Raw genomic sequence first — 19,700 nt, forward strand, 5'->3', positions numbered from 1 at the left:
GGGGCCTCCGAGAAGGTCCTCCCAGCATTTCCTGAGTGACAGCACCTAGCCGGATACGTCCTGGCGGACGGGCCACGGGCGGCGCCCTCTGCGTGGGTCCGTCTCCCGGCTGCGGTGGACCGGGCTGGCCTCCCACGCCGCCCTCCTCGGTGCCTGCTGCGGCTGCTCCTGCTTTGCCGTGAGCTTTCCAGCCTGGCCGTGGCGGCACTTGACTCACCTTGGTCACCGACCAGGCCCCGTGCTGAAAAACGTCCAGGTCACACCAAGCAACTGCGACCTCTTCGCCCGTCAGAAAAGCGCACCGTTCCCTGCTCATCAGACTCAGGAGCACAATGCGCAGAGGCGTCGAGGGCGGGAAGCAGCGTCGGCCCCTGTGCAGTGGCAAAGGCTGCATGTTTAGCTTCCGAGCGTGCAGCGGTGCACGCGACACCGACCCCACCCGGTCGCCAGGGATCACCTTGAGCCTTAATGTATTTATTGAAACCCTTTGTGAACACTTTACACTTGGTAGGTTAAAAATGAGGATAAAACGCTAAACTCTCTGTCTGTAGTTGTGTATTATTTGGGGGCGAATTCAGAGTCATTAACTTTTAACTTCAATGCGTTGAATCAGAGTCATTAACTATAATAACTTCAATGCGGAAAGAAAATTACAGTTTCTTTTCTTCGTTTAATAACTTTATTTTTCAGTTCTGTTGGCACACAATACGATCGGAGTTTCAGATGTGCAACATAGTGATTAGACATCTGTATCACTTACGAAGTGATCCCCCCGACGAGGCTGGTGCCCACCTGACACCGTGCACAGGTGTTACAGTATTACTGATCATATTCCCTGTGACTATTCTGTGACCACCAATTTGTATTCTTAATCCCTTCCCCTTTTCCACCCAGCCCCCCAATTCCCCTCTGATCCGGCGCCCCTCAAAATGTTCTCTATAAGTCTGTTTCTGTTTTGTATGTTCGTTTCTTTTGTTCTTTAGGTGCCACACGTAAGTGGCATCACGTGGCATTTGTCTTTCTCTGTCTGACTTACCGCACTCGGGACAACACCCTCCTGGTCCACCCTCCCTCGCTGTTGCAGATGGCGAGATTTCATTTTTTTTCTATGGCGGAATAATATTCTACAGGACACGCACCAGCTCTTCTTCATCCATCATCCACTGATGGACACCCAGGTGGCCTCCAGATCTTGGCTACTGTAAATAATGCCGCAGTGAACATGCGGATGCACATGTCCCTTCAAAGTCGTGTTTTGAGTGTCCTTAGATGAATACCCAGGATTCCAAGGTCCTTCTTTGTCTCTTATTACGGACTTTGTTTTAAAGTCTGTTTTGCCTGATGTAAGTCTCGCTACCCCAGCTTTTCAGTTCGTTTTCATTTTCATGAAACGTCTTTTTTTATCCCTTTGCTTTCGGTCTGTGTGTGTCTTCAGATCTGAAGCGAGTCTCTCGTCGGCACCACATGGAAGGGTCTCGTTTTCTTATCCATTCAGCCGCCTGTCTTTTGATTGGATCATTTAATCCATCTACACTTAAAGTAATTGTTGCTAGATATGTAGTTATTACCATTATTTATATTTTTGTCATCACCCCCTTCTTAAAGAAGTCTTTCCAACATTTCCTGGAATACTGGCTCGGCGGTGATGAGCTCCTCCAGCTTGTTCTTGCCTGAGAAGCTCTTCATCTGTCCTTCGATTCTAAATGATGGCTTTGCTGGGTGGAGTCATCTCGGTTGTAGGTCTTTGCTTTTCATCACTTGGAATATTTCGTGCCAGTCCCTTCTGGCCTGCAAAGTTTTTGTTGAGAAACCAGCTGACGGATATTGGGAGCTCCCTTGTAGGTAACTCACTGCTTTTCTCTTGCTGCTTTTAGGATTCTGTCTTTAACCTTTGCCGTTTTAACGACGATGTGTCTCGGTGCGGGCCTCGTTGCGTTTATCTTTGGGACTCTGTGGATTTCCCGGGCTTGTGTTTCCTTTGCCGGGTTAGGGAGGTTTTCTATCATTTTTTTCAGATAGGTTTTCAATGCCTCCCTCTTCCTTCTGGCGCCCCTACGACGCGAATGTCGGTTCACTTGAGGCCCCTTAAACGGTCCTCATTTTTTGGATTCATTTTCTTGTTGCTGTTCTGATTGGGTGTTTTCTGCTACCTTCTCTTCTAAATTGCTGATGTGATCCTTTGCTTCATCTAATCTACTGTTGATTCCACTGACGTATTCTTCATTTCGGTTGTTATCGTCTTCATTTACGTTTGGTTCTTTCTTGTTTCCCATCTCTTTGTTAAAGTTCTCACTGATTCCATCTGCTCTCCCTCTGAGTTCACCGAGCACCCTTGTGACCAGCGTTTGGGACTCTGCATCTGGGAGACGGCTCGTCTCCATTGTGTTTGGTTCTTTTTCTGGAGCTTTCTTCTGTTCTTTCATTTGGAACATGTTTCTTTGTCTCCCTATTTTGGCTGCCTCCCTGTGTTTCTTTCTGTGTATTAGGTGGGGCTGCTATGTCTCCCAGTCTTAGTGAAGTAGCCTTATGTAGTAGGTGTCCTATGGGGCCCAGTGGTGCAGACTCCCCGGTCACCTGAGCCGGGTGCCCCAGGTGTGTCCCTTGTGTGGGTGATGTGTGCCCTCCTGTTGTCACTGAGCCTTGATTGCTGTTGGCACGTCAACGGGAGGGGTCGACCCTCGGGCCGATTGGTTGTGAGGGCCGGCCATGACCACAGCGGAGTTGCTGCTGTGCAGGGGCTGACCCCATGGAGCAGGGTTCGCTCTAGCAGGGTTCTGGGGCCTACCCGGTCTGCCCTGTGGGTGTGTCGTTTGTGGAGGTGGTTGGTGCTGCTCTGCTGCAGTCTGAAGCTGGCTACCAAGTGTGTTGTTTCTGGGGCCAGAACACACTGGGTGTGTTGGTTCCTGGTGGTTGGGAGGGGCTCTGGTGCAGGCCAAGGTCAGGTGCTGCCTGTGTTCTGCCCAGGGCCACCTGGTATGAGCTACAAAGTGATCTACGGATGGTTGCCACTTGTGCTGGGCTTGGAGGCACCTGGGAGAGGCCAAGCCGTGAACCGAGGCTGGCTGCCTCTGGGGCTGGGCTCAGGCTGCTCACCAGGAGGTACGGGGCTTGCGGAGGCCAGATACTGCTTGTTTGGGATTTGTGAACTGTTGAAAGATTTCAGGAAAGTCCACAGTATGAGCCAAGACAGACTGCGTGTATGGAAAAGCCACAGGTAGCGCCTTGAGTGGGCCCGCACGTTGGGGGTGGGGGTCTCGGAATCACCAGGACAGAGCCAACAGTGTCAGCCAGGTGATGGAGACTCGGATGTGGAGCTGCCTGCATCTGCGCACTGGGACGAGGAGGGCTCAGCACAGAACCATGGCTTCTGCCAGCGCTTCTGTCGGGGAGGAAGCCGCCCCTCCAGCCCTTGCCCTGAAGCCAGACAACTCAGTCCCTCCCCGTGTCCCTGGTGACTTTTGAGCTGTGTCCCAAGCGTTGAAGCTCAGAGTGACTGAGTTCATCAGCGGTAAGTGTGCACGGGCCCTTTAAGAGAACGCCCGGGACTCCAGCTGCCTATGCGTCGCTCAACCACCGTCCCTGCTGGTCTTCAAAGCTAGACATTGGGGGAACTTCTCTCTCCGGCACTGGAGCCCTGGGCGGGGGAGCCCAGTGTGGAGCTGGGACTCCTCGCTTCTCAAGGGACCTCCGTGGCTGAGACATCCCTCCTGATGTTCAGCTGTCACACGCGGGTGTGAGACCTGCCCATTCCTTGTCTACATCCCTCCTACCAGTCTCAAGGTGGCCTCTTCTGTGTGTCCCTAGTTGTAGGACTTCGGTACAGGTGGTTCTCAGTGACGGTTGTTCTGTAGTTTAGTTGTAATTCTGATGTCGTGGGAGGAGGTGAGCACGGCGTTTTCCTCCTCTGCCATCTTGACCGGAAGTCAGTTTTCTTTCCATGAACTTGGAGGAAGCTTTATTCCTCTCTCGGCTTTTCTTGGACGTGTTGCAGCCACGGCAGACTGCCATGCACAAGAACGCTCCAAGCCCCCTGCCCTTCCTGGTGCGGTTGGTGATGATTGGTGCCCCTTTTGGGTCAGAGAGGACACGAAATCAGCCTTGCGAACCAGCACATTGAGAGCCTGTCATGTTCGTGTCCATGTATCAGCGTCCGGGGTGAGGTGCAGAGAAGGCGGAGCGTTCCTGCCGATTTCCTGTGTTGAAAGCAGTCATGAGGGGTGGCAGTCAGTTGCCTTCAGCGTGTGACATACTGCTCAGTGGGGACAAGGAAATCGAAAGTGATAAGACCAAGTGAAGTCATCCAACCCGCCGGAAGCGGTTCCTTTGAGGCTGGGCCCCAACTATGAGCCGAACCTTAGGTCAGCTGTTCCCAACCCTGATCACACTAGAATCTCTTGGGGTCTTTTAGAAAGATATTAAGCCTGTCCCAGGACCGCCCCCCATCACCGATTCCTTAGGAAGGGGTGAGGCCCGGGCCCGCGCCTGGTTATAGAGGTTCCCCCAGGTGATGTTCCTGCAGACCCAGTGGAGATCTAGCATTCAGAATATGGTCCATGGAGCCGGCGTCACCGGAACACGTCAGAGATGCACAATCTCATGTCCCACCTGGACCCACTGAGTCTGGCCCCGCGTCTTAAAAAGATGAGTCTTCTGTGCCAAGTTCTGGAAACTCCGCCTTATGTCCACCCAGCGCCCGCACTGCTGCTCTGAGGCTGCCCGAGTCCCGGTGGCACTGGAGAGCGGCCCAGCCCGCAGGCCGGGTGACCCGGTCCCCTCGGGGCGTGCTGACAGCTGCTGCTGGTTCAGGCGGGGGAGCCCCCTCGCCCACAGTGCGCGTTTCCCCTGGGTCTGCACCTCTGCATTTTCTAGAACTGCAGGAGGGTCGCTGGGCCCTCCTGTCCTCCTGCTGGGTGGCCTGTCAGAGTCAGACGTAGAGGGAGTCAGGGGGCCCCGGCGTGGGAAGGGCTGGCACATGCCTCGCCCCGATGGAGAAGTGACACGTACACATAAACCACTGCAGTTTTTAATACGCCATCTGAAATACACATAAATCACCCCAAAATCTCTCTCACTCCGAACGTGGTGTACTGTTGAGAACACGGCGTGGCGGGGGACGCTGAGGTTTACCACACCGGGAAGCGTGTTCTGGCGTGTGCTCCTCACGGAGGTCGCACAGATGACTGGAAAACAAATCCGCTGATGTCCCCTGTCGCTACGTGGCATCGGCCACCGCCTTCAGGTTCAGAGGGGGACTGTCGTGCTTCCCGGCGGCCAGCGGAGCGCCTGGTAGGCAGAACAGTGAGGAAGCCGTGCTCTCCCTGCAGGTGACACGCGGCCGTTAACGAAAAGCCCCTTTCACTTGCTGGGTGTCACAAACCAACCTGACTCCTGGCTTTCGCGTATGACCGCGGGTGATGTCATTCATTCAACTGACATCCACTTAGCGTCCTTCCGGGTCACGCCCAGCCAGGCACAGGGAACGGATGAGTCACAGGAAGAACATCTGCGGACACGATGGTCCCCAAACAGCCTCACACGCATGGTTCAGTGTTGGGATCCAGGAGGTACCGTGGGCCACTGGGTCCTCGAAGGAGACTCGGCAAATACTTGGGGACGTTGGCGGAGGTGACATCGGAGCTGGGACAGGATCGTCCCGCCCGGCCAGCCAGGGCAGCAGCTCCGAGACCCCAGCCCCCGCTTCCCATGCCACCTCCAAGATGGAAGTAAGTGACGACAGGGACGCAGAACCCAGGAATGCAGAGCCCCCGGTTACTGGGGAGGCCGATGTTGGCGGGAGGAGCACTCGCGTTAGACACAGTCACCGTTCAGCCCCGAGAGCATGTTCCAGGCCCTCACCAGGGGTCCACGTAGGAGAAGCTAGCGCTTAGCTCTGTTCCGGAGCGGAGGGAGGACAGTGCCTCGCCCTCCTCCCCTTCCTCCCACCGTCGGGGTGACAGGATGGCAGAGCAGACCGGGGAGGAGGGGTGAAGGGGGAGACCATTTCGGACGGCCCGACGGCCGGGGCACCTGGCGTTGGAGACAGGAAAGCTCTGGAACGCCACGCCCAGCACAGCGGCCGGGGGCCTGGGGACTCGAGGCCGCAGGGCTGGCTGGGAATAGTGCCGCTTCCCTGGCATGTGTCCGAGCGTGGGTGCCCCGGGGAGCCGGGTGGAGGGGGGCTGGGAGAAAGGGCAGCCCCTCCCCCGTCGCCCCTTGCAGTGTCTGTCCAGCGCCTCCCCCGGGCGCTGGCCCTCTGTGGGGCCGACGCCCATCTGCCTTTCTGGCCGAAATCCTAGAAGACAAATTCAACCGAGTGCCCTGTCGTCACACACCATGTGACTTTTTGTCATCCGACGTACCCCGATGGCCATCTCTGGGGTCATTAACCTGTGCAGGCTCAGATGCCCGACCGGAGCACCTGAAGTCTGCCGGGACCTCAAACGGGGGAGGCCAACCCAACACCTGGGATCGAGCTTATGGCCCCTGCGCCGAAGACGGACAGAAGGAAGCCCGCCCCCAGGGGGGGAGGCATGCTCTGGGACATACTCGTGTGTCATTTTAAATGGATCAGTGTGATTTATACCCCACGCTTTTCCAAAAACGATTTAAGGCTGCTTTGTAAAAATTCACACCACACAATAAGATCAGTTTTGTAAAAAGCGAGTTCAGAAATGAGGACAAAGGGAATCCAAGGGCAGGGCAGGTAAGATGAAACCAGGTGTCGAGCCAGCGCAGAAGCACCTGCTATGGGAAAAACGGGCCCTGTTTGCTCACAGAGCGTTCCGACCTTGAGTCCGAATTAAGGCCACAGGTAGAGGTGAACGCTCCGCTCTGGAGCCTTGGCGTTTTCCTGCCAAATGTGCCCCGGCAAGGTGACTCCTGGAAGACTTGGGAAGACAGAATGGCATGCTTTAGATGTGGCAAAGGACTCTTAAGGGTTACGTGGGGTCCACTCCCGGCCAAAGCCGGGGTCTCCTCCATCATGTACGTCTGGTCGGGGAGCTTCTGCCCCGGCAGCTCTAAGAGCAGGTGCCTTTCCGAGAGCTTTGTCATGCCCTGAAGTCTGCCTCCCTGAGACTGTCACAGCAGAGTCCTGCTCAAATTTGGGAGAGTGTGTATTTGTGTGTGGGGGGAGGGGGCCGCTATTAGCCAGATGATTTGGGGATAGGCTGAAACCCGCCCCTAAGATATCTAGGCCAAAGCTATAATCTCTGGAATTCGTAAATGTTACCTTATTTGGAAAAAAGGCCTTTGCAGATGTGATTAAGAATCTGAGATCACCAGATTATCCTCAGTTACCCAGATGGGTCCCAAATGTCATCACGACATTTCTGAGAGGCAGAGCCAGAAGGCGCTGTGAAGATGGCATGGTGATTGTCGTGGCTACAAGGCGAAGAATGGCAGCAGCCGCCAGAAGCTGGGCGAGGCAAGGGACGATCCGGTGATCCTCCCTCTGGCCCCTGGAGGGAGCGTGGCCCTGCTGACGCCTTGGTTTGGGCCCGGTGAGGCGGACTCTGGACTCCAGGCCTCCAGAACTGGGGGAGAATAAATGTGTGTGCGTTTGAAACCGCCAAGCGTGTGGCAGTTTGTTTCACATCCGCAGGAGGCTGACAGACTCCTGGGCACCCTCGTGCTCCTTTCCTTCTTAGCTAGTTATGTGTCAGGAGGGGACAGCGTCATTCGTCTGCTGGCCGAATACTCCGTGCCAACCCTTTCGACAGACAGACTCAGGATACATCTCCGGATGGACCCTCAGCGTCCGCCAGGCCGACAGGCGTCTGCCAGGATTATGATGAGGATTCAATGAGTCGGCGACCATAAAGCGCTTACAAGGGCATCTGGCCCAAAGCGATAGTCTATACCCATGTTTGTTAAGTAGGAACGAACAGCTGAGGCTCTTCTGGGAGGTGCTCCCTCTGCTGCTCTCCGGGATGCAGAGGACACTTGACACTCGGTCTCGGGTTGGGGACACGTGCCTTCGAGAAGTCCCCAGCGGTACGCCAGGGGCTGTGGCTGGACGCGTTGGGTCCCGGGGGCACGACGCATCGGAAACCGCCTTGGTTCGGGCCTGGTTTCCACCGAGGAAAGAATACCCCGAATTGCTCGTCGTCCTCTTTGGCTTCTTCCCTTGGGGACGCAGGACTGATATTTCTATCTGGTTCCTGTCATCTGAGTCCCCTGTTTATTTTAAACTTGTTCTTTATTCCTAACCTTATTTGAAGAAGAGCAAATCATCTCTGAACGAGGCGACAAAGACCCGGGGCCTCCGTTAGCCCAGGACCGAGACCGAGGTTCTGGTCCCAGTTCTGTCCCCGTATGAGCGTGTGACTTGAGCAAATGCCTCTGCCCATTCTAAGCTCCAGCTTCTTCACGTAAGATCGCGGTTTAAAATATCTTTCTGATTTTTTATTCATGGCTTTTTGTCCTGCAAATGGCTGGAAAGACCCTTTCTCTGGCTCATATTCAGCATGTTTTCTTCCCGATTTAGCCCCAAGGGCTTCAAAGGCTCTGATGGAAAATCTCGTAACAAAGACCGCTTGTCCTTCTCCGTAGCTTCTCAGACTCTGCTCTCTGGTTCTCTGGCTGTGTTGAAAACGCAAGAGCCAGGAGTGGGCTGTCGGTGTCGCCACCGTGTGGCGAGAACCGGCTGTGACTGGGAGGCCGGTGTTCTAGGGTGACCGAGAGCACGTGCCTTTCAACGAAAATGGGGGCGGCCAAAGGCGACTTTTTATGCCTTCGAGGGGATCCTCACGACACCTCTGTTGTCAGAGCGCGTCTCAGTCGGGGCGAGGGTGGCTTGGAGAGCACGGACACCCCCGAAGCACCAGGCACCGCCACCGCCCTGTGACTTCCCGGCGTCGCCGAGCACGCCGCTGGCCCTGAACCACGTTTAAACAGCTTTGAATGTCGGGGCAAAACTTAACAATGATAAAATATGGGTGGTAGATGTATTTTCACTGCACAATGCCTTCAACTGTTTCGTACCCTTGACATTTTTCACAGGAACTGTAGGGTCGCTGACAGTCCAGGGCTGAACCGCCGGGGCTGGCAGTGGGAGGACCAGGGACTGTCTCCGAGTGTGCCACCGGCCACCGGAAGGCACCCTGCCTGCCCTCCTCCTGCAGGTGGCTGACCCTTCCTCTCCTCTCCCGCAGAGTGACGGGCAGTGACACTCTGGACGGGGCCTAACGCCACCCTCGGGGAGGCCGTGTCCCACAGCCCCAGCTGCACAGCACTCACAGACACCTCGTGGCCACCGAGGGAGGGGCATCTAATACTTGATTTTTTTTAAAAAAGATGAACAAACACCTTTATGGTGATCGAGAAAAACTGGGGATATACTGAGTGGGAACGTAAAAGTGGGTGATGTTTCTCTTATGAGTTAACGGATCGAAGATGTGACCGTTAGGATCGGTGCGTCACATCTGTTGCCACTTGCCCCGAACACCTGCTTTTTAATTGCTTTTCCTTTCGGCTGGAGTCCTGAGCCGGGTCTTCCCCCTCTCTCAACACTGACAGGCTCCGCCCGGTCAGCACCTCGCCATCCCGTGGCTGTTCTGTGTCGCCCCAGTAGGCTTTGATGTTTTCACTCTGGATTCTTGACTATCTGTGTTGGTTTCATTGTCCCCAGGATAAATGACACCTCGTGAGGCCCTCCATAATTCGGCCTTCATGTGACTTCCCAGTATCGTTTTTAAACCCCCACCGCCCGCACCCCACGCGCCTGCCCTGCGTGCGTTCAGGGCCCCGCACGCACATTACGCTCTGCGAGCAGTGGCAATCCCTTCCAGGGACACTAGAAAGCTCCCTGCCTCTCCCCTCGTCCCAGAAAACCTTCTCGACTTCCAGGAGTGGAGGGGTTCCTTCTCCGTATTTCCCGGGCGCCCCACACCCCCTCTTCCAGCACTCAGCACCCGGCACTCACACTTCTAAACCCCTCACTGCCAGCGAACCTTCCGAGGGCCGCGTCGTATGCACCAGTGTCCGTGGCGCTGACACACACACGGCGCTCGGCACTGTCCGCTGAGTGAGAAATACGTCACGAGATGATGAACGGGACAGGGAGAGGAAAAGCAAAGGCAACGTTCTCTCTTTATTCAATAAGAGCTTTCTGGAAATAAAGTTACCCGTGTCAAGTGTACAATTCAGTTGTTCTTAGTTACTTACGTCTGGATCAGTTAATTTTAAAAAGTAACTTAGTTACAGGGGATTGAAAATTTACAAAAGCTCAGTTTTTATTAAAAGTGTTTCTACTGCTGTAAGAACACAAAATACTATTTTAAATATATTATTTAGAACCATTAACGTGTAAATTAAAAAGACATAAACATGCCGAAGGAATGAAACGGATCTTTTTTATGTGCGAGTCTTACCGGAGAGGTCTGCGGCGTATCAATCCTCACCCTGTACACACGAGCCCCTGCAGCTGCGCCCCTCGTGTTGGGGTGTCTCTGTGGGTGTCTGTGTGTGTGTGGGGGGAGGTGATTTGTGGTAGGGCTGGGGTTTCACATGCCGTAACTATTGCTTTATTTTTTAAGGAGTGCGTCTAAATCTTTGCTTCATTTCTCTCAGCTGGTTGTATCTGCCGTCTTCTCTTTGATGATGCAGCTGGTCCTGCCACGAACAGTTAAGGATAGAACTGTGGATAAAGAAAGAAATGTTGAGAACGTCCCGTGCCGCTGAAATCAAATCAACATACTTATCGGGGCGGGCCCAAGTGACGGGAGGCACGGAGTCCCCTCAGGCACGGTCCCCTGGCACCAAACGTTACCCGGTTTGGGGGAGTCAGGCACAGCCACCTGGGACTTTAACATGAGACACGGATAAGTGTAAGACATGAAGTGACATGGCAGCCGTTACAGTCACAGGGGCCAGACACCGTAACGGACGCTTGACAAGCAGAAGCCTGTGCAGTGGGGGCCAAGCGTCGGGCCCCCGACAGCGTGGGCAGGTGCCGGCCACGTGACTGCGGGCGCTGGGGCGGAGCGTCCGGTCTCCCTCTCGGTCTCTAGGAGGGGGCGCGGCAGGGGCAGGACTGGCCACACTGCCGTCCCGAGGGCCCGAGAAACGCGATGGCCCGGGAGGGCGGCTGCACGTGCTGGGACACGCGGATGGGCTGGGGCCAAGGCGAGGGCCGGGGAGCCACTTCTCAGGGCTACAAGGGGGCTGGGCCGGGAGTGAGGAAAAGCCGGGCAGGGGCCTCTGCGGGACGAGGTGCCGGGAAAGGGCTGGCTTAACGGGCAGAGCAGGGTGACGGCCTCAGGGCGGCCGCACAGGTCACCAGCGAGCACAGGGACAGGGCGCTGCTCCACCCGGAGGGGGTCGCACCAGGTCGCTTCAGGCTACAGTGCCACCTAAGCCAAGTGCACGCAGTGGGACAGCAGACGGGAACAGGGACAGCGCCCGGCACGGACCCGGTCGTGGGAGGACAGGCCCACAGACGGCGACCGGCACAGAGCTCAGGGAGAGGGGACGCTGAAGGCCTGGGCACCGAGTTCCGCTGTCCTGGGGGCAGCGCGGGAGCCTCCGTGGGGACCCGCCGTCTGGAAGGATGCATGGACGTCGCTCGGCAGAGAGGACAGGGCCACCGCGGCCAGAGGGTTACGAAGGGCAGTGTCTCTCAGGACCCGGGAGGGAAGAGGGTCCCTGCGCCTGAAGGGAGACGGGCCATGGGAGCGGCGACACGTGTGGGAGAGGCGGGGACCGAGGGAGGAGTGACGGCGTGTGACAGCGTGGCCTCGGCTCCTCCCGGGGTCACCAGCGAGGTGTTCCTTCTGCGTCTGCGCTTCCCCACCCCGCCCCCACCCTGTCCCAGCCCAGCCCCACACCCTAAGGCAGACTGCAGGGAGGCCCAGGCTGTCACCAGGAGTGACTGCCCCCGGAGGGAGGGGGACCCTGTGGCTTGGACCCTCCCCAGAGAGGGATCCAGACCTGCTGAGAAGGGCTGGGAACTGCGGGCCTCCCGACACCGCACCCCAGGGGAGGCCGGGAGGTCAGAGCAGAAAGAGGTCACAGAGACCACGTGCCAAAAGCAGGGACAGGGCATGGGAGCAGAGTGGTGGGGACGGGCAGGAGACCTCTGTCGGCCCGACAGGTTCCCGAGCCTGAGGTCTCAGCAGGAGCGAGCTGGACTCGGGGTGCGGGAGGGACTGTGAGGACCGGGCCCCAGATGCAACAAGACACAGACGCTGACGTCCATGAGGGTGACGGCAAAGCAAAGCGAAGGGCCGGGGAGACCCGGACTCCCGTCCTGCAGGCCTCAGGGCCAGGCTGCTGCTGCGCGGCCCTGTCTACTCACAGGGACATGTCTGGTCCGGGACGGTCACCTGCCTGAGGGTGTGAACACTAAGGTGCCTGTATACCTCCTCAGAAGTCCTGAGACCTGTAGATGGCACAGTCGCTTCCAACGTCCCATTCCACCCTCTGGAAGAAGTAGACCATGGCGCTCTCCAGCAGGGAGCCGCTCAGGATGGCCAAGAAGGACAGCTTCCGGTTGACGTTCAGGGTCACTGGAGAAGCAGAGACGACCGGTAAGTCCTCCACAGTTCGCACCCACGACACCGCGATTATCGGGTGACCCGTACGTCGCGCGGGGCAGGAACTGTTTCTGCGAAGCCTGGTTAGGACGTCCCCGTTCGTTCCCGTTAATCTACGCTGTCACCTGCTCCCACTTTTCCAACTGCAAACCTTTCGAGAACCAAAGCATCTGCTTTAACGGAAACGCTCCTGACGTCAGGACGCAGGTTCCCATTCGTGTAAAAAGGGAAAATAAAAAGTAGTTTCTAAAGTCGGAAAGAGAAAAGCAGGAGGAAACTAATGCCGTCGGTTCCCGCGCCGACGAGACGCGAAGCATCGGCGCGTCTAAGACCCATCTCGCCGCGTGGGAAAGTGACGCCGAGCGGGGGGCCTGTCCCGGCTCGCCAGCTGCCCGGCCACGTGAGTTCGGACGCGTCGTTCGTGAAGTGGAGGCGACAATGGAGCCCTGCTAACCCCGCGGGGTGGAGACGACGCGATGGGGGCATCTTGAAAACCGAACCGCGCCGCGCGGTTAAACCGAACGCACGCTGGACACGCGCGGAGCGAGGCGCGGCAGGGACGCCCCGGGCGGCCGTGTGTCTGACGCCTGCCAGTGCTTGACGGGTTACGTGAGAACCGTGCTCGGGAATAAGGCTAGCGGCTTCGACACGGGCTGAAAGCTGAGAAAACAAAAGACCAACGCACCCCTAATTGCCTGGAAGTTCGACGTGAGGACAAACAGCTTGATGAGCCGCAGGCACAGCGGCGTGTAGTCGTGCTCCCAAATCACGGCCGGGATCAGCAGGAGCTTCCCGTAGCTGGACAACAGTAACGCTTTCAGCAGCAAAACGAAGTTGGGCTTTTTCTTCTCTGTGATGGGTCGTTCTACCCACAGGAAAGTAAAAATGCCGACGAAAAAGGCAGCTTGTTCTGAGGAGGCAACGGAAGATCAGAGCGTGAATGTCTCCGTCCCCACCGCGTCCCCAAGCACGAGCTAGCGGCTGACTGTCTTACGAAACGCTTTCTCCAGACCGATGTCCCCCTTCCTCTTTAAAACAAAAACAAAAACAAAAACAGAAAACCCCGCCTTCTGTGTCAATCCTGCCGGTGTAATTTCAGAAATATATTTCTGAAGTATTTCATCTACTGAAAAGAAGTAACCCCAGAGGACTGTAAACATCCATTTTCGAAGCTCCCTGGAAGTTACATTCTGTTTCGACGTCCTCGGTGCCAGGTAGAAACCTGACAGAAAGAAGACACGGGAGCAGAGGCTCTTAATCTAATCCATAATCAGGTTCCAAACCCCTAAAACAGCTTGTAAAAATATCGTGAGGCAGGACCATCCTCAGAGTCACAGACGAAGCCGTTGTCTCTGTTTATTTTTCCACTGTTTACTGAGTGCCTGTTATCCACGAGATCTTGAATTCTGTTACCGAAACTAAAAATTTCCTGTATTGAGTTTAACAAACTGGGTGCCATTCCTAATCCTCCCAGAACGCACTCGCAGACAGGGTCTCGGCCCCCCACTGGGCCCCCAGGCAGAACCGAGACAGTGTGTTCTGTTCCCTCGAGCCAGAGCCTCACGTCCCCCTGCGAGCTTGTTTCTATCAAGATGGCTGGTCCTCTGGTCCCCAGCTGCGTATGTTCCGCGTGCTCTGTCCCACAGCTGTGTTCCTGAGGTTTCTGCAGAATGACACGTGTTTCTCTGGAACACATATATTCTATTACAGGAGAGACATCCGTAGCCTTCTAAAATGTTTTATGACTGGATACAGCCAAACCAAAGAGCTTCCAAATATAGGTGAGTAGGATCAATCGAAATAATGTAGGGTGGTTAACCTCCATGATATGTGATGCAGCCTTCAGGGGACAAGGCTGTCTCCCTTTAAAGGACTGAAGGGCTTGTCAGCTGCAAGCATCAGCTCAAACAGGAAGGTCTCACGGCCTGGAGTTTGGACAAGGACATAATGAAAGTCACGGGAGAAACTCAGAGCAGGGCCGCCGTGCGCGAATGCAGAGAGAGGAGGTCTGTGGCACTGGACTGGGCGCCTCCACGCGCTCCTCACCTAGAACCGGGGAGGCCGCACCAGCCCCATGCTCCGCACGTGGTCGCAGGCAGGTGTCGGCGGCCTGCGCCTCTGAGGGCTGGCATCCGGCCCGTGGGTCGGGCAGGAGCTGTTGCCGTCGCCTGCCGTGAGTGCCCCAGTGGAGAGGACGTGGGAGGGGCCGGGGGACCTTCCCACCGAGCTGGCACCACCTGCTGTGGGGCTTCGGGGCCCCGCCTTCCCTGTGTCTGTCTCCAGTGGCAGACAGGACAGAGCCCCCACCCTGCCACCAAAGAGGATGGCTGGGAAAATTGAGCGGATGGCACTATAAAAGCAGTGTTTGAACTCTAAAGTGCTCCATCTATGTACGATGTTTTTACAAGCTGTTTTAGGGGTTTGGAACCTAATTATGGTTAGATTAAGACACGTTAAAAAGTAACTAGAAAGAAATTTCTGATTATCAAAATATACTGTAGAGTAGGTCTGAGAGAAATTTCAAAGTATTTGAAAACAAGCTTAATTTTTAAACAAATGATGGACATGAAGCAGTTTATCATTAGAAATGTTAAGAGGCTTTGCTCTATTGCTTAAATTTCTATTAGGTTCCAGCTCCTAGCTTAGGTGATGTGTTCGGATATTTTTAACGTCACATGCATTTGGGAATTCTTAGCATGTAGATGAACTTTAAAACCACAGGACTGGAGGTCAGGACGAAGGGAGTGAGGGCGGGTAGAGAGGACCAGGGGGCAGAGCGCACACACAGGGCAGAAACGTTACCCTGGAGTGGACTGGAGACCACTAAGTGTTAACCACTAAAATAACATCGCATCATAATAAAAGAATTTTAGAAGCAGAGAAGCGTGGAAACCGGTTAAGCAATAACAGTCACAAATTAATTCACACAAATTCCTTTTCTGAAGAAGAGCAACTCCTGAACTGAAGGCCTTGTGGGGAGCAGCCCATTTAACTGTGCACGGTCAGGTAAGTAAGTGTTCCCGATGAAACGCTCTGCGTTAGTATAATGCCGTTGGCACAATACACTGGATAATGCCTGGCAATTATCCATCTGTTTTAATGAAGATGGGACCTGGGTCATATTCAGATTGGATAATTAGAACTTTAAGAATTTTGTCAACAATGTCCTATCTCAAAATATTTTATGAAACTCTCTAATCTGATAATACCCATCTGACAGGGTAAAGACTGTCTAACGATGGTATTTCTGCACATTTGGGGCAACAAAACAGTCAGAAAGCAGAGTTTAGACGAACGTGCCCAGCAGGAAGAGGCGGAGCTGAAGCTTCGGTCTCAAGTCCTCTGCGAACCAGCTGCTCCTACCGCGCCCCGCGCTTCTGCGAGGACAACAGCCGTGAGTGACCTAAGGGCAGAGGCGAGGCCTGTCCCTACCTAGCGAGGCCACCGTGAACAGTCTGTAGAAGTCCCATTCCTTGGCGTATCTGATGAAGTCGTCGGGGTCGGGGCTCTGGTTCGAATCCTGGAGCTGCCACCATCTCAGGTATGCGTCACAGAGCAGACAGAAGATGCAGAGTTTTCCGTGCATCTGGGGGCCAGAAACATCGCTATTCGGTTAGATGAAGAACTTGACCGCCCTTAACCCCAGCAGGTCCAGACAGCAGGGAGCGGGGCTGGGACGCGCATCCACCCCGCAGCTTTCCAAACCCAGAGGCGCCCAGAGACGCGCGGTCGGATTCCGTCTGACAGTTCTGGAGGCGGGGGTTTCGGGTGTGTACCCCTACTTCAGAATCGCCACTCTAAGTGGTAGTTCACCCTTCCTTCCACTTTCTACATTCGTCCTATACACAGGATCGAGCACAGAATGTTTGTGACTCGTGGGTAGGTGGGAGTAGCAATAAAAAGCCAGCATTTGATCTGAAGATTCCATGATAAGAAACTATTCGTCTGAACATGAATTTTAAAAACATGCCCCGGTCTGGATGAGTATAAATTAATGTGTCGGAAGACAGCAAGGAAAAGGTGCGAATCAGCGGGCAACGCTATTGTGAGACCGACAAAGCGAACACTCGGGAACATGAACTGGCTCTGTCTCTTTCCTGTGGGTGGCACTGTGGCAGCGCCATGTGGGACCTGCACACGCAGACCCTGTGCAGCCCAGGGACAGGCGTCCTGGTGGGCTTCCGGGCCCCTGAGCCAGCACGCCGGGCCTCCTGGCTGCACGGGACTCACCAGGACCCCCCAAAGCCTGGACTCCAACCTCGAAGGCTCTGGTTTAGTCACTCGGGTGCAGGCTTTGACTCGGAAGGGTAACCACCCCCGTGATTCCAAGGCGAAGCAAAGCTCGAGAACCGATGCTCCAGTAACTTAAAAACCGCCCTGGTTATTTAGCTCGGGGAAGGGACCCACGGTAGCCCACATTTACGGCTGCCGGGTTTAGATTTAGCAAGTCAAAACACAGGACGCTCAGTTAAATGACTTTCAAATAAACAACAAGTAACTTTTTTGTATGTATATGCTCTATGAAATATCTAGGACACGGACCAAAAAAATACTTATTGTTTATCCGTTTTTCTAATTTAATTGGATGTTCTGTATTTTATCTGTCGACCTGACTCAAATTATTAAATAGTTCACGACTCAATGCACTAAATGTACATTTTGAAAAATCCAACTTTATAAATCAGGACTTTTCTGATTAAGCTCAATGTTGTTATCTGCCTGTGCAGTCACTCGAGAGCAGAGTATAAGATGCAACAAGTCTGTTTTAAAATAGTTCTCTTTTAATGTTTGCTTCTTTCAGGTGTAATCCTCTCCCTACCTGGATATATTTAATTTTATTCTGTTAAAAATAATTGATGTCTGCTTCGAAAGGTAACCTACTAAAAAGGAACCCGGCGATTGTTTGCCAGTTTCCTACCAGTGACATTCTTAAATAGTCACTAAACACTGCATCTTTCAAAAACAATCAATGCCTGCTATTTCTAGAAACTTCCATACGCCACCAAGATAAAAGACCCACCCTCATCAGAATTTCTTTTTTAAAACACTGTTCTTTCATCTGTTCAAAATTATTATTCTTTTAAAATGCAAAAGCATCAAGTAAAGTTAGAAAATAAAATAATTATCACAACTTACGTTTATTTTAGTATTGAAGAGAATATGCCTGTAGGCCTGGGCTTTGCATAAAATAGCATTAATCAAGATTATAACAGGATCGTACTCGATATATTTGTCCACCGGTTTCTGGCATGATTTCTGAAATAAGACGAAATAATATTAGGACAAGCAAATTCATACATTCGGAAATCTTAAGGGATTTTGGGTTTATGTAGTAATAAGGTCACATCAGCATTTATTTAAATCGATTTCCATTCAGATACAAACCGTTCATCTATGTAAGACCTGGTTTTAGAAATGATGAAATATAATCTAGGCTAGAAATATGAACCTTTTAATTTCATAGTTAAGAACCTAAAAAGACATCTGATTTAAAGGCTGATTTGAGGCAGGAAAGTATCCCAGAAAATGCCTTTCACTTGTAAGCACTGTTATCAAATAAACTTAGAGTGCACTGTCACTGATAAATGGTTGCCTGCTGGCTAGAGGGAGCCCAACCCTGTGGTTCTTGAAACATGATCTGGAAAAGGGGGTTCTGGAAAGCAATTTGCACCCAGGGCTCCTGAGAGCTCTGAGCAGCATAAAGAATGTGGTGCAGTGCCGACCATCGAGGGGTGGCAGGTACCAAGACACTGAGACTATGGCAAGAAGCCGGTCCTTCTGGGCTACAGTGGAGAGCCGAGAACGCAGGGCTGTGAGCCAGAAGCCCATTTCCGGCCTGGATCTAGGGTCCCCGCACGCAGGCCCCTAGGGTCCCAGCAATCCCTCTTCAGTGTTTACTAATTCTTTTCAGACACAAATGATTACAATGTTATCAAATCCCAACACCATAAGAACATATAAAATGTAGGCGGAGAAGAACAAACTGCTAAGAAATGTGGCACCCGAAACAGCGTTAGTTACAATGTTACCTCAAAGCTACTGATCACTGTGTAAACTAATGGCTACAAGTCAAATGAAACATTTTGATACTTTGGGAGGATGCAAGAGAAACAGAAGCCCTGATGGCTATGCCGATGTGCTGTGCTCGGATGGCCTTTCCTTACATCAAAGCACGGCAGAAGTGCGCAGTGTCCCAAAGAGCATGAACCCTGAACCCCCAATGTAAGGGAAGGCTGCACTCACTTCCGGTTGGCTGAGCTCTGCACTTCATTCCATCATTACAAGAAACAGGTGTGTTTACCTGGTCATCAATGAACCGGTGAAGGGAGATGCGCCCAAACTTCAAATTCAAATCCACTAATAAAATTGAGCCATGAGAGGATCGTAATTTTTCAGCCGTTTAGCTGAGCAAAGAGTAAGCCAGTGTCCAATCAGAAGCCACAGAAGCAGAATTGCACATTCACGAGAAAGCTGTTTTCCAGATCCCCTCCCTCCCTGTGCTACCCACGAGAACACTTCCTCTCTGCAGAGCAACCAGCGTGGAAGACCAGAGAGGCTGCTTCCTTTTAAAATGAAACCGCGGACCGGTCGAGGGCCGCTCTCTGCCCTTTACCAGTTCTCGGAAACCCATCTTCAGGCGGCATCAGGTGTCTAGATGGGATCTGGACCATTTTTAGAAGGAGGCAGGCAGAAACCAGCAGCAGAGGATGCAAAGCAGTCACTCCTTTTGCAAGCACTTGTCTGACAAATGTTTTTGGAGTGGCCATGACATTCCTAACAGCTGTCTAAGCCACGTCTGTGGGCCAGGCGCTTCTGAGGTGTTCAGTTTTCACCGTGAGACCTAAGTGTCTGTCCTCAAGGACTTCATGAGGTGGAAGGGGAAGAGGAGCAAACATGCCACAAGTGCTGCAAAGGAATGAGCACAGGCTGCCATGAACCCAAACGGAAGAGGCGGCTTCGGGTATCCTGGGGCACGCCATGTGCCGTGCCCATCTCCCCTTCTTAGCATTCTGAGAATTTCATAAACGGTGAGGACTCATTAAAGTCAGCTCGTTCCCACGCGCTCTGTTTGGGCCTAATTTTTCCTTGTGCTGCCTTTATCATTCGCTTTTCCCTGAGTGCGTCCTTCGCCTTGAGTGTAAGGAGTAAAACCACACACACGAA

At 53.6% G+C, this 19,700-nt stretch overlaps 2 protein-coding genes across 4 annotated transcripts in view; both read right to left on the minus strand.

Moving 5' to 3' along the window:
- Positions 1-394, minus strand: part of TRIM67 (tripartite motif containing 67) — a 92,531-nt gene extending 92,137 nt beyond the window's left edge. Inside the window, exon 1 of the mRNA XM_011380893.1 lies at positions 218-394. Coding sequence (XP_011379195.1) covers positions 218-394 — 177 coding nt within the window. The remainder of the gene's footprint in view (positions 1-217) is intronic.
- A 9,679-nt stretch (positions 395-10,073) lies between these two features.
- ARV1 (ARV1 homolog, fatty acid homeostasis modulator) overlaps positions 10,074-19,700 on the minus strand; it is an 11,439-nt gene continuing 1,812 nt past the window's right edge. Inside the window, exons 2-6 of one of the 3 annotated variants that reach the window (XM_011380894.2) lie at positions 17,673-17,792; positions 15,969-16,122; positions 13,222-13,446; positions 12,363-12,509; positions 10,074-10,639 (exon numbers count right to left, since the gene is read on the minus strand). In XM_011380894.2, coding sequence (XP_011379196.2) covers positions 12,367-12,509; positions 13,222-13,446; positions 15,969-16,122; positions 17,673-17,792 — 642 coding nt within the window. In that variant the 3' untranslated portion in view covers positions 10,074-10,639; positions 12,363-12,366. Of the gene's footprint in view, positions 10,640-12,362; positions 12,510-12,531; positions 12,688-13,221; positions 13,447-15,968; positions 16,123-17,672; positions 17,793-19,700 lie in introns of those variants that run through there. The other 2 variants (XM_023523789.1, XM_023523790.1) reach the window with 2 other exon arrangements.

Source organism: Pteropus vampyrus, unplaced genomic scaffold (assembly GCF_000151845.1).
Source record: "Pteropus vampyrus isolate Shadow unplaced genomic scaffold, Pvam_2.0 Scaffold412, whole genome shotgun sequence".
NCBI lineage: Eukaryota > Metazoa > Chordata > Mammalia > Chiroptera > Pteropodidae > Pteropus > Pteropus vampyrus.